We start from the raw sequence: 13,214 nt of genomic DNA, 5'->3' as shown, positions 1-13,214 counted from the left end.
TTGCTGTTGCTAAGAAGCCAAGTTTCAATGAAAATAAGATAGATTATAAGAAATAACGCTATATACATCATTTGGTATACATTAAGCTGCTACTCAAAGCATTGTTCACGGAAACAAGATATGAATATAAAAAAAGTGAATGAAAAATTAGGAAATACCGTAAGTTTAAGGAAATTTTCAGGAAATGGTTTTGTTTGACTCTTCGAAGTATACGAAGGGTTAATTTATTTGCCCCGAATTTGGTATAGCTATTATCGGCGCGGCGTTGCTTTCAGGTTAAAGTTTCTCTATATGTTCTCCGCTACTACCCCTATTACCATGTAATCTCATATAAGTATTGGTCTTGGTATGGTGTAGGTACATTTTGGTGAAGGGAGAGTCAAGTGTTAGTACCCCAACCCCTTCCAAAATTAATTTACATTCTTCCTCATTTCATTTTCTTGTGTTTTCTAGCTTGGCCTACACCTCCTCCCTTCCCGCGCCGGTGTAACATTAAATACTGACCCCATTAAAAATAGACCCCATGGATCCTTTTTCAACGTTGAGAATTGACCCTGTCAACATTTCAACATTGAATTTGGATCAAAAGGTCCTTTTTCAACGTTGAGAATTGACCCCGTCAACATTTCAACATTGAATTTGGATCAAAAGGTCCTTATTCAACGTTGAAAATTGACCCCGTCAACATTTCAACATTGAATTTGGATCAAAAGGTCCTTTTTCAACGTTGAGAATTGACACCGCCAACATTTCAACATTAAATTTTGATCAATGGGGTCAATTTTCAACGGGGTCAATATTTAATGTTAAAACGGAATCCATCGTCTTCTCTCAATTGAATTTTTATCATTTTTTGCCGAGAACGAGAGATACGAGTAAAATCTGCAAGAAAATACGACACATAAGGGAGTTTCTTGAACCTAAAGTTTTATTTGCAGTGGGAACTGAAAGTACTGGTTTGTGCTCTAAACTGGAGAATCACGTGGTAAGAGTTCCCAGTCTTGATCAGGGTGGTTATCAGGCACATGTAATATGTTTTTTCTTTTTGATTATTTTTATAGCTTTGATATTATACCGAAACAGTTATAGGTCATTCGGCGACTTTCAAGCTTTTTCATGGTGAAGGGAGACCCTATGTGTCCCCTGATGCTCAAACGGGCATCTGTGAAGAACCAACGACCTTCCAACGATAACACACACTGATGGCTGCCTCATCTATCAGAATTCTACACCCATGCGAAACGGATAAAGTTCAAAATCAGAAAACAAAGTAATTTATAGACGTATAGTTATGACTTTTAATGTTCCGAAATTTTACACCTCAAATATAACAAAAATCACACAAGCACAAGTAAGGAATTTCAAACCCTCATTAAAATTCTTATTGCTCATGTAAATATGTGTGCATGCATCAGTTTTGACATTGGGTTAGTTCGAAATGAAAATACGTTTAAAATGTATGAAATCGCAAAAAAAAAATCAAAATATGGAATGAGGGATACTACAACGGGTGCATGAATAAAGCTTTGCACAAGTCACACACAAATAGTGTCGGAATCACGTATAATAACAGTATAAAACACAGAGAAATATTTCAAATGCAGCAGAGACGTAGGTAGGTAGCGGCTGCTGCATAGGTGTTTCATTTGAGAAACATAAAAGTAGAATATTATACAAGGAGAGTCCTATGTCAGGACTCATTAATTGTTGTTCTTCTGAGTATGTCCCTTAACTTGGTGTCAAATGGAAGTGATACAATCCAGCTACTATCATGCACGATTATTTCGCGGACTGTATTAGGCTCAGAACATCAATATCAGCGCAAGGGGAGGCGCTCACGTTAACCGCCAAGGTAAATGTCCATAGAGTGTTGCCTGAAATAGAAGAAATAAAAAGTTGTATTTCTCACATTTCTATCGCAAGATATTTATAAAAAAAAAAATGAACATCTACTGACCGAGTACTAAAATACGACCGAGGTGCGTCCAAACTCGATGTATACACTTAGTGCGTGTACAGAAATTTTTCTTCCTTTAATTTTTCCATTGCGTTACAATAATTTCAGTATTGTATGGCAAAAAAACAAAGCAAAAACAAAAAACAAAAACACGTGTATTCATTCTAAAATATGGCAATTTGATGCATGTACGTTTGTCGGAAACTTTACATCTCAGCAATAAGTACAGATAACTATTTGTTCCAAAGACACAGCTTCCACAAAGCTCTAATTTCTTCTGTGCAAATCTGATAGAAGAAATGTAAATTAGCCTTGAACCATGTAAACAGACGAAACATACAAAATGCTGAAGTACCTTTTTCATTATTTGCCTCTACTACAAACATGCCCGTGTCAGTAGCTATTGCCGCGGGTATGGTAAAAGTGCTTGAATTTTCTGCGGTGCTTATCCGGAACCGACCCAAATCATCCAGAACTTGTGTGCCTTTCATCCAGGTCACTACAATGTAGAAATTTAGATATTTGCATTCATAGTTGGTATGGTAAAATGCGTGTTCGAAAATACAAAGGCCACAGATAAATACGGTCCTTGTAAATTACAAAAATACGTTTCTGTTTATCAAACGAAGAGAGTATACCTGTATCTACATTGTCCAGTTTGCAGGTAAATGTAACTGGTGCCCCTTCTTCAACATTCTGAGACTGGGGAAACACTTGAAACACGGGACCCGACGGCTCCTCGTCGGGAACTGTAAGACAGATTGTTACAGAACATGGTTACAAAAGCGGAAAATTATGTCGCTAATGTTGAGTTTCTTTTAAGTTAAATCTGTTACTTTCAACCTGAATCCTGAAATTGAGACCCTTTGGAACAGAATAAACGTAACTTATATGTGAAGTTTGGGGCCAATGTCTTACATACGTTTGTTTTTCCTTGATTTAAAGGTCGAGTAAATTCTGCAATTAAATGTATAGATTAGTTACCTATCATGCTAATAAAACTGTAATTTCAGTAATATAATTTTCGGAGTGATTCGAATACACGGCTGTGCGTTCCTATCATTCAATTGTTTACGCAATGATGGCAATACCTCTGACAAAAATGGTGAAATGACTGGAAGAAGTTCCGGTTTGGTTTGATGCCTCCGCATGATAGTTCCCACTGTCCTCTGGAAATACCTCAGCAATTATCAAACGGTGTGTGTCGCCGGAAGTTTCATACTTAAAATCCTCGTTATCTTGAATAACTTCGTTGACCTTATACCAAATGACTTCCGGATTTCCTACAACGGAAATCACAATTTTCACTTTTTCTTATTTTCTTGCATTCGTGCACTATTTAATTTCAGTGGAATTACGAACTTATTTAAATGTATAACTTAGATTCAGGGATACATTAAGATTCCATTCCGAGGAGATTGCAAACTGAAACAAGAAATTTATTCAGTAAAGTTTTAAAAATTCTACTTTCCAGAACAAACGAAAGTTGTTATTTCTGCCCTCAACAAATTTTACCTTTGACTTCACATTCTACTATAGCCGCGTCACCATCTGTTAGAATTTGTCCTTGCGGGTGTCTGGCAAACCATGGGAGATCCATCGGCGGCGCTTTGCTTATTGGAATTGTATTGACCTTACCTTAAAAAGAGGTTGTACAAAATTCAGTTAAACACCTGTAGTATAGAGAGACGATATTATATATCAGGTCTATCCCTTCGCGGCAAGCGATCGAAGATATAAATAGCGGCATATAAAGTTAAGGTTGAACCAACATGGACCCTATATCTAGAAAGGAATTTTTTTTTTCAGAAGAATGGATTCATACTGAAGATAAAATATGTTGTTCAATCAGAATTTAAATCAAATCTTAACAGCATATTCTTACATTTTACATTCACATTGGTCCGAATTTCGGCATCTCCTTCTTCGTTGCTAGCTCTGCATGAATATTCACCGGAATCTTCAGACGTCACATTAGGTACAGTCAAAGTGCAAAGTCCCGCTCGATTTTTGAATTTTGCATTTTCATTGTGCTTTAAGTTCTGAAAAATATCATTGCGTACTGTTTCTAAATCAGCGTAGAATGATAAACTCAATGTTCATAATAGAAGCGAAGTTACTTTTTTCTTACGTTATTTACTATATTAAAGACAGCTGCTTTGAAATCTGTTAATCTATGACCAAAAAGCTCCTAATATAATTTTAACAAAATGTCGATAAATAAATCTCGAAATATATGAGCGTTTTCCTCTATTTTAATGATACGTTTCGATGCACAGATATAAATGTAAGATATCCATCATCCTTAAAGAACCGATATGTCTACCTTTCCATTAAGAAACCAGTCAACTGTAGGATCTGGGTTTCCGGAAACGTTGCATTTTAGAACTAATTTTTCACCCTCATTCAACGTCACTGGTGTAAAATCCTCGGTGAATGTTGGAGGTACGTTATCATCTAAAGAGTAAAATGAAACAAATACATGGAATATATTATATGACGATTTATGTAAAGATTTGTTTCCAATGGTTTTTGGTTGCGGGGTTTATCCCGCTACCAAAGTTAAGTGTATTTCTGACAATCATGTAGTATCTTTATTTGATTCCAAATCACATCCAAAGGAAGGATGTTCATGTGCTACACAAAGTAGTCCAATTCATGGACAATGCGAATGAATTATCAATGATCAAGTAGTTCTTATTCATCCTCTATCCATTCACACTGGCCATTTAGATTATATAAGATCTGTCAATGATTAGGTATTCCAGCCCATGGTTACATCCCTGACTTCCAGCTGTTCATGTAAGGTCAGGCAGAGTTTTTCTTAGATATGAGGCACATAAGTATTTGTTTCTTATACATGTATATTTATAGATTTGCATTTTAAATGAAAATAATTCTAGCAAACCCCGCAACCACCAGACATCTCAAGGCTTTGATTGTTAAATGTTGGTCAAATAATCGGCTTAATGTTGGAAACAATATTGGACCGATATCACTGATGTTGCCCGTAATACATGTATGATGCTAGCCGATACTGAAATCTGCATCGGTCCAATGTCGGCTTGATGTATAATGTTTGATTTAATAATCCCTAAATGCAATTTTCTCGTATCATACCGGTGTCAGACCGATATCGAAAGTCCGTCTTTCAAAAGATGGTAACAAGGTTTTGAAAGGGAAAACTGTATTTAAAAAATCAAGCAAATATCAGTTACATTTAACCAAATTTAAATATGCTGACATGATTGTTTAGTCATATTTAATGAGCTTTGACAAATAGTTATTGCAATAACGTATTCAAAATAATTAGTCAAAGGAAAAATAGACGAACAACAAGATCTGGCAACATTAAAGACTGTCCTTCATTTGCCGACATCTTTCCATACATATTGCTTTGATATCGGCTGAATGTGTAGTTTAGCCGTTGATGTCTAACAGTGACTGAATGTCGGATTAACGTCATATGCGGAAACGGGCTAGCCGGTACTAGTCGATATACCAGCACGAGCTGGGGAAAAGTACTGTTCTTCAACATACCGAAGGAGAGAGAAGCCTACAAAAAATAAAACAGTATACATTCCATGGTTAGTTACTGTTCACCTCTACTAATGTAAGCCAAAGTGAAACCAATGATAATTCAAATCCTGACGGACGGACGGATTGCAAGATAGACAGACATAGAAATTGGCAGTCTCCATTTAAAAAATGTGGATCAAACTATGGCTCATTCTGCTTTCAAATAAAAGAAAGCCGTGATCAATGTTCGGCATGTATTACAGAAAATGAAGTACGAGATAAATTTACAGCAGAGGGATGAATTCCAAGAGGATTCTGCTGACCTTGACCTTGGAAATGGAAGAACGATTATTGCGTATTGCACATCAAACCTGAGCAACAGGGATCATCTACTGACCACTGGCAATCATCCTATGAAGTCCGTAGGGCCAAGCATCTAGTTATTGAATGGAAAATATTTTGCAGGGTCGAGGTCACTGTATCTTGACCTTAGACCTAATTCAAGAGTTATGTTGTGACCACATGAAAAGTATTTTACAAACATTATATGAGAATAGTAACCATAGTAGGCCAAAGCGTATCTTGTTATTGAGTGGAAACTGAACCCCCAAAGTGGTTGTTAGCTAACAACAGGCAAACATCGTATTGAGTTTTGACTACTGTAGGCCCACACGTGCTCTAGTTATTGAACGGAAACCATTTTCAGTCTGGTGTTCACTATGACCTTGACATTTAACCTACTGACGTAATTGTTATTGACTGAAAGCTAAATGATCTACAGACGTACTGACAAACGGACATGAGCAACAAAATACACACCCTCTTCTTTGAATGCACCCTTTGTCTTATTTTATGGTCCAGATAGCAAATTACTATTTTACTTTTTTCACTTCTCCAAACCTTGACGGATGGTCAGATACTGTGCAACAAATTTCAAATGATATTTTGTTGTGAGGACTAATAACTTGGACATAAAATCTTATCTTAAATAGGATCAAGGTTTAAACAATGCCATAATAAAAGTTGATTTATGTAGTCTAGACAATGAAGTGACCAGTAGTCTGGACAAGGAACTGACCAGTAAGTCTGGGCAATAAAGTGACCAGTAATTCTGACAAGGAAGTACTCACCAGCCAGGACAAGGAAGTGACCAATGATCAGGATAAAGAAATGAAAAGATGTCCGGACAAGGAAGTGACTAGTAGTGTGAAACAGGAAGTGACCATGCAATAGTCAGGATGAGGAGAAGAAAAGTATTCCAGACAAGGAAGTGACTAGTAGTCAGGACAAGAAGATGAAAATTAGTCCGGACAAGGAAGTACCCAGTAGTTTAAAAAAGGAAGTGGCAAGTAGTCTGGACAGGAAGATGACTAGAATGTTGAATCCCAAAGAGCAACAATGTAGAATCCATTATTTGTTGATACACGGCCTGAATTACTCAAACATTTCAGCCAATTAAAACACGTTTCATTTCAATATATTGACCCAAACTAAAGTAATTTAACAGAAACAATCATCTACACAAAAAAAAAATCTAAGTCCACAGAAAAGATTTTTACCAGGTACAGATATGTCAAAATACACCTACAATTTTGAGAAACCATCCCTACGGCCAATAATAAAAAAGTTACAAAATAAGCTATTCAATAAAAAAAGTGTAAGTCCACAAACAAGAGGGTCATAATGACCCTGAATCGCTCACCTGAGTAATATGAGCCACATGTTTAAATGGCAAACTGACGCTAAAATATTAGAAAGTAGGTCAGTAGGTCACATTCTTGGTCACTGAAAGTCAGTTTTAAGATCAGTGTTCAAACTGTACATGTAATCCAAATTTCAAGGCTGTATCTTAAAAAACAAGAAAGTAGGTCAGTAGGTCAAGGTCACAGTCAAGTGACCCCCTAATACTTGGGGTCATCAGGTAATTATAATTAAACAGTCTAGGAAATATGATCTGATAATTTTTGAAGTATTTATTCCTATATAACTCATATAACAAGTGACCCCCAGGGCGGGGCCAATTTTCACCCCAGGGGCATAATTTGAACAATCTTGTTAGAGATCCACTAGATAATGCTACATACCAAATATCAAAGGCCTCGGCCTTGAACTTTCAGACAAGAATATTTTCCCCTATGTAAGTCTATGCTAAATTTGAGACCCCCAGGGCAGGGCCTCTTTTCACCCCAGGGGCATAATTTGAACAATTTTGGTAGAGGACCACAAGGCAATGCAACATACCAAATATCAAAAGCCTAGGCCTTACATTTTTAGATTTTTAAATTTTTTTCCTATGCAAGTCTATGTAAAATTTGAGATTCCCCAGGGCAGGGCCTCTTTTCACCCCAGGGACATAATTTGAACGATTTTTGGTAGAGGACCGCAAGGCAATGCTAGGTACCAAATATCAAAGGCCTAGGTCTTGTGGTTTTTGACGAGAAGATTTTTTAAAGTTTTTTCCTATATAAGTCTATGTAAAACTTGTGACCCCCGGGGCGAGGCCTCTTTTCACCCCATGGGCACAATTTGAAAAACCTTCATAGAGGACCATTTGATGATGTCATATGCCAAATATCAAGGCTCTACACCTTGCGGTTTTGGACAAGAAGATTTTTAAAGTTTTTCCTTTTGGTTGCCTTGGCAACCAGATTTCTGCATGGAATTAAATTCTTTGAACAATTTTGAAAGGGTGCCACCCAAGGATCATTCTTGTGAAGTTTAGTGTAATTCTGCCCAGTGGTTTTAAAGAAATTGTTTTTAGAAAATTGACGAACTGACGACTGATGACGGACATTGAGCGGTCACAAAAGCTCACCATGAGCCTTTGGCTCAAGTGAGCTAAAAAGGGATCTGCCAAATGAAAAAAAGATTGATCAATGCATGTCAAAGTTATGGCCTAAGAACTTATATGACCTTTAACCCCTAGGCGTGACATTGACCTTTAAGATCAGGGCCTGAGGTTTGCGCCTGACACTCTCTGAGGTTTATACATGATACTCCGCCTCATGGAGGTGAACATTTCTGCCAGTTAAATGAAGATTGCTCCATATTTATCAAAGTTATGGCGCGGACAAGCTCTAAAATGACCTTTGACCCCTATGTATGACCTTGACCTTTGAGATAGGAACCTGAGGTTTGCGCATGATACTCCATCTCATTGTAGTAAACATTCATGCAAAGTATAAGCAAGATTGCTCTATGCATGTCAAAGTTATGGCCTAGACAAGATCTGACATGACCTTTGACCTCCAAGTGTGACCTTGACCTGTGAGATAGGAATCTGGGGTTTGCGCATGACATTCCCTCTCATTGAGGTTAACATTGATGCCAAACATATACAAGATTGCTCCTTGCATGTCAAAGTTATGGTCCCTACAAACAAATCCGGATGGATGGACGCACTTAACACCAAACAGCCGTTTGGACGACTGTGTCTTCACTTCCGCAAGCGAGCTCGGGACAAGGAAGTGGCCAGACGGACAAAGTGGTCACCGTAGGTCACATGTAGTAGCTATCACTTTTAAAATGCACTTACCATACAGTTTTACGTTTATACCAATATGTATCAGATCATGGATTAATACTTACAAGGAGAGGGATTAATGTTTGCTGGTTTCATGTTATTAATCGGTGAAAATTTGTCCTTGTGAATGTTTTTACCTTTTTTTGTGATGGGAAAAAGTTGCAACTTAAACATTGATTAAACCTATTATCACTAAACCTTTTTTTAATCTAGTGACATTTTGGCCATGCAAAAATGTTATATATACCGGTATATAGCATGGCATTGAAGAATGAAACATTATAGAAACATAGCTTTTCAGGAAGGAGCGGTTATGAAATCATAACTTTTCATGTGTGAGTTGCTATGCAAACATAACTCTTCAGAAAAAAAGCTGCTATGGAAACATAACTCTTCATGTAAATGTTTATATGGAAACGGAGTTCTCCAGGAAAAAATTGCTATGGAAACATAACTCTTCATGTAAATGTTTACATGGAAACGGAGTTCCCCAGGAAAAAATTGCTATGGAAACATAACTCTTCATGTAAATGTTTATATGGAAACGGAGTTCTCCAGGAAAAAATTGCTATGGAAACATAACTCTTCATGAATATGTTCCTATCTAAATGTCTTTTTTAGAAATGAGTTGCTATGGAAACATAACTCTTAAGGAAAGACCTGTTATGGAAGCTCTTCATGAATATATTGCTATAGAAACATTACTCTTCAGGTACGAGATGCTATAGAAACAACTTTTCAGGAACAAATTGCTACGGAAACTTAAATCTTCAGCTACAGGCGGACAACTTCAAAGTTCATTTAAGTGAAACTTACATTAAGTGCAAATCTTAACAGTCATTACACATAAAGATAAAAAACAAAAGTGTTTCCTTTTTTTTGTTTATTTTTTTTATTTTCTTAAAACAATGTGTCAAACACGGCAAACAATGTTTCATCTTTTACAGACTAAAATAAATAAAAATGTATTGCACCTGTATAAAAAAGAGAGGGCTTTGAGAAAACTTCTCAAATGACTAGGGGGTCGGGGTGTTGGGTTTGAGACTAGGGCGACTAGGAGCATCCTGGTGTCCTTGAATAGAATAGAACTGGTTTATCTTTCAAGTCACCAAGCTATTACAATAGCATTATATACTGGAAAATGTACAAAAGCAAAATATGTTGATGCATATATAGGTACTATAAATGCATAAATACTAACATTCAATCATGAAGTCTTTAATAGCCTACCTCTACAAAAAAAGCTTTTTATGTCTTATAATGATTTGGTGAATGATTCAATTACAATTATCAACCATTTGCATAAAAATCTTCACATTTTCTCTGAAATTCTGAACTAAATTACTGAAGTTTTTGTAAGTAATATACATTAAGACATGTGAAATGTAACATTTAAACATGTGTGTTTCATTAGTCTATTTTTAATGGTGAATCATTTACAATATAAAAACATTACCGTAAAGTTGGAAAACATAACAAAAATAGTTCTTTGTTACATAGCTAAATTAATAGACTAATATGCAATATGTTAAAAATTTACAATTAAGCATTTATTAAATATTTAATTAAGTAATGTATATATATATAAAAAGATGAAATTCATTCCGATCTAAGCACAGGGAGCCATATCACAGTGAAATGTAATGACAAAACATATATTCTCTATGTACAAAATTCACTCACATGATCAACTCTCTTGAATACTCTTCAATTTGAAGGTAAAATTTCAATTAAGTCTTCAATTTGAAGGTAAAATTTTCAAATCACTCTTCATTTTGAAGGTACACATTTTTGATGACTAAAAATGAATTGCTGTATACACAGGTTATATTGATTACGCACAAGCTTTCATTTTTTACATGGAACATGTTTTAAATGCTTTATATACATGAGCATAAAACTTTCAATTCCGTGTGCAAAGTTTCATTTAAACTGCTGGCTTAGAGTCAATCAAGTTGTGAAATAAATAAAATCAGGTATTAAGAAATATAAACAACTCCATTTATACAAATAAAATTATAAAGTCCCGAGTCAAACATAACAAAATAAGCATAAAAACCATACAGTTAACTTAGACACTGAAACTTCAATATAACAGCTGGCATATTTTTCTTTACCAGGCCTCAATAAGCAGTGTATAGATATACTGCACTAAAAGTAAAATGGCATGCAGTTTATACAAAATTAATAAATAAACTGTTAAAATTTGAATAAATGAGAATTCTATGAAAGTTAGCTGTATTTATGATACATTCATACAATATCCAGCAACCTAAATTACTGAAATTTTTGACTCTCTCAGATAATTTATGATTCTCTTTAATATGTATGTAAATTCAGAAAGTATACTAAAGAGAAAAAAATTGAAAAGTCAAGAGTTCCCGGTTCAGTAAAATTTTTAGTTGCAGTCGAAAATTTCAGCACCTGATAGCACGGATATATTGGTCTAGATATTGGCCCAGACCGGGTTATTAAATGCACAAAATGCAACTACATTAATGTGATTATTGCTATTCATATCTGTGCACTGAATTTTTGTGATCTTGACTTTTTTCATAATCCAGCTATCACTTTCATAGAATTTTTTACAAATCATACAAAAGTATTGTTGGAAAGTTGAAATTAGCGGGCATAGTCTCTGGTAGACCATTCTAACAAAAAACCCATGTAACAATTATAAAATGTACTCTCATATAAAACAGCAACTCTTAAACAGAAAACTGTTTCTTTCATAACAAAAAACATCGTTTGTTTACTAATCTCTAAAACACACCATAACACTTCATTATTTTATCAGTATTGAAAAAATTCTCAAAAAAAAATTTCCTCCAGAAAAAGAACACATACGACATCATTGCACAGTCAGTTCTGATATATAACATGAATAAGCACTTATCTTAATTACTGACAGCGTTTGCTTACGGTGTTGATTTGTTAGTCACAGTAAGTTTTCTAGTATTACAACATACACTAGGGGTTATATTTCACGTTACGAGACAGACTCACTCCTGTATGAGCGTCGTGTCGAGCCGCTGTACGAACTGTCGGCAAATTTCCTGGAAGAACGAGAGGAACTGCTATAGCCAGATGTTCCGTATTTACTATTAAAACTGCTGCCATAGTCGCCATAGTCTTTGGTACTATAACTTCTGCTATAGTCACGACCGCTGCTGTAGTCACGACCGCTGCTATAGTCCCGACCGCTGCTGTAGTCGCTAGTGCTGTTATAATTTCTACCGGTACTATAGTCACTACTGTACTGACTACGGGAGTACGCTGACCTACCCAACATTGGCGAGTAGCTGCCCGAGTAGGCGGAACTACTTACAGCTGATACTGAACCCGCCCTCTTTTTGAATGGAGTATGTACACGATCTGAAAAAGAAAAGCACGCACACATAACATAACTTTAGCATTGATTTACTATATAATCATTCAAATGTGTGGTACTAAATTTCATTGTTTTAAATTTGTGGATTTAAAATTCTAACAGTAAGATAAACAGAAAACTTGCAGGATTTCATTTCATGGATTGACACAACAACAAAGTCAACCAAAAATAGTCCCCTGCAAATATTTATGATTTTACAGTATACAAGATTAAGAGTATAAATAATTTACTAATAAACATATGTAAGAAAAAAAATGCAATATTTATATAGCACTTACCTTCTACAATAACTTTACTTGAAGTTTCAAATTCTCCTAATTCATTGATGGCGACACATTTGTATATACCAGTGTCTGCAACCTCTGACTGTAAAACCTCCAGTGAACATACACCATGGGAGTACGATATCGAATAATGATCATTCTTTCTCAACTCCTTTCCATCCTTGTACCAGGTCACCTGAAGGCCAAAAAAGGTCAAAGTCAAAGCATAAAAGGTCAAAGATAATCTTCAGGTCAAAGTATTAAACTGCAGTATTTTCATTTCATACCCACAAACTTAAATTATTTTACAGTATACAACTTGATTTTAATGATTTTCTTTCACTTCTTTCAAGCCTTTTTAACTGCTAAATTGAATATTAAGAACTTGTGTTCATTTGTCATTGTACTTGTAAAGGTTTTTATAATTAAGTGGAAAAAAACTTTATACTTTTTAAAATTAGCAATTCTGAAGTTTTCACTTTAATTCATCAATGTAAACAGATTTTCTGAAATACCTATATCTTTCAGTGGTGAAAATGTAACATTTGATGGGAATACATA

At 35.4% G+C, this 13,214-nt stretch overlaps 1 protein-coding gene across 26 annotated transcripts in view; it reads right to left on the bottom strand.

Moving 5' to 3' along the window:
* Positions 1 to 1,271: 1,271 nt before the first annotated feature.
* LOC123537522 (twitchin-like) overlaps positions 1,272 to 13,214 on the bottom strand; it is a 204,523-nt gene continuing 192,580 nt past the window's right edge. For all 26 annotated transcript variants that reach the window (XM_053528310.1, XM_053528320.1, XM_053528307.1 and 23 more), the window contains 9 exons: positions 12,669 to 12,849; positions 12,006 to 12,374; positions 4,284 to 4,414; positions 3,843 to 3,999; positions 3,473 to 3,595; positions 3,049 to 3,240; positions 2,596 to 2,706; positions 2,313 to 2,456; positions 1,272 to 1,874 (listed from right to left, as the gene is read on the bottom strand). In XM_053528310.1, coding sequence (XP_053384285.1) covers positions 1,780 to 1,874; positions 2,313 to 2,456; positions 2,596 to 2,706; positions 3,049 to 3,240; positions 3,473 to 3,595; positions 3,843 to 3,999; positions 4,284 to 4,414; positions 12,006 to 12,374; positions 12,669 to 12,849 — 1,503 coding nt within the window. In that variant the 3' untranslated portion in view covers positions 1,272 to 1,779. The remainder of the gene's footprint in view (positions 1,875 to 2,312; positions 2,457 to 2,595; positions 2,707 to 3,048; positions 3,241 to 3,472; positions 3,596 to 3,842; positions 4,000 to 4,283; positions 4,415 to 12,005; positions 12,375 to 12,668; positions 12,850 to 13,214) is intronic.

Source organism: Mercenaria mercenaria, chromosome 17, assembly GCF_021730395.1.
Source record: "Mercenaria mercenaria strain notata chromosome 17, MADL_Memer_1, whole genome shotgun sequence".
NCBI classification, from domain to species: domain Eukaryota; kingdom Metazoa; phylum Mollusca; class Bivalvia; order Venerida; family Veneridae; genus Mercenaria; species Mercenaria mercenaria.
This window is presented reverse-complemented; position numbering and strand designations above follow the sequence as displayed.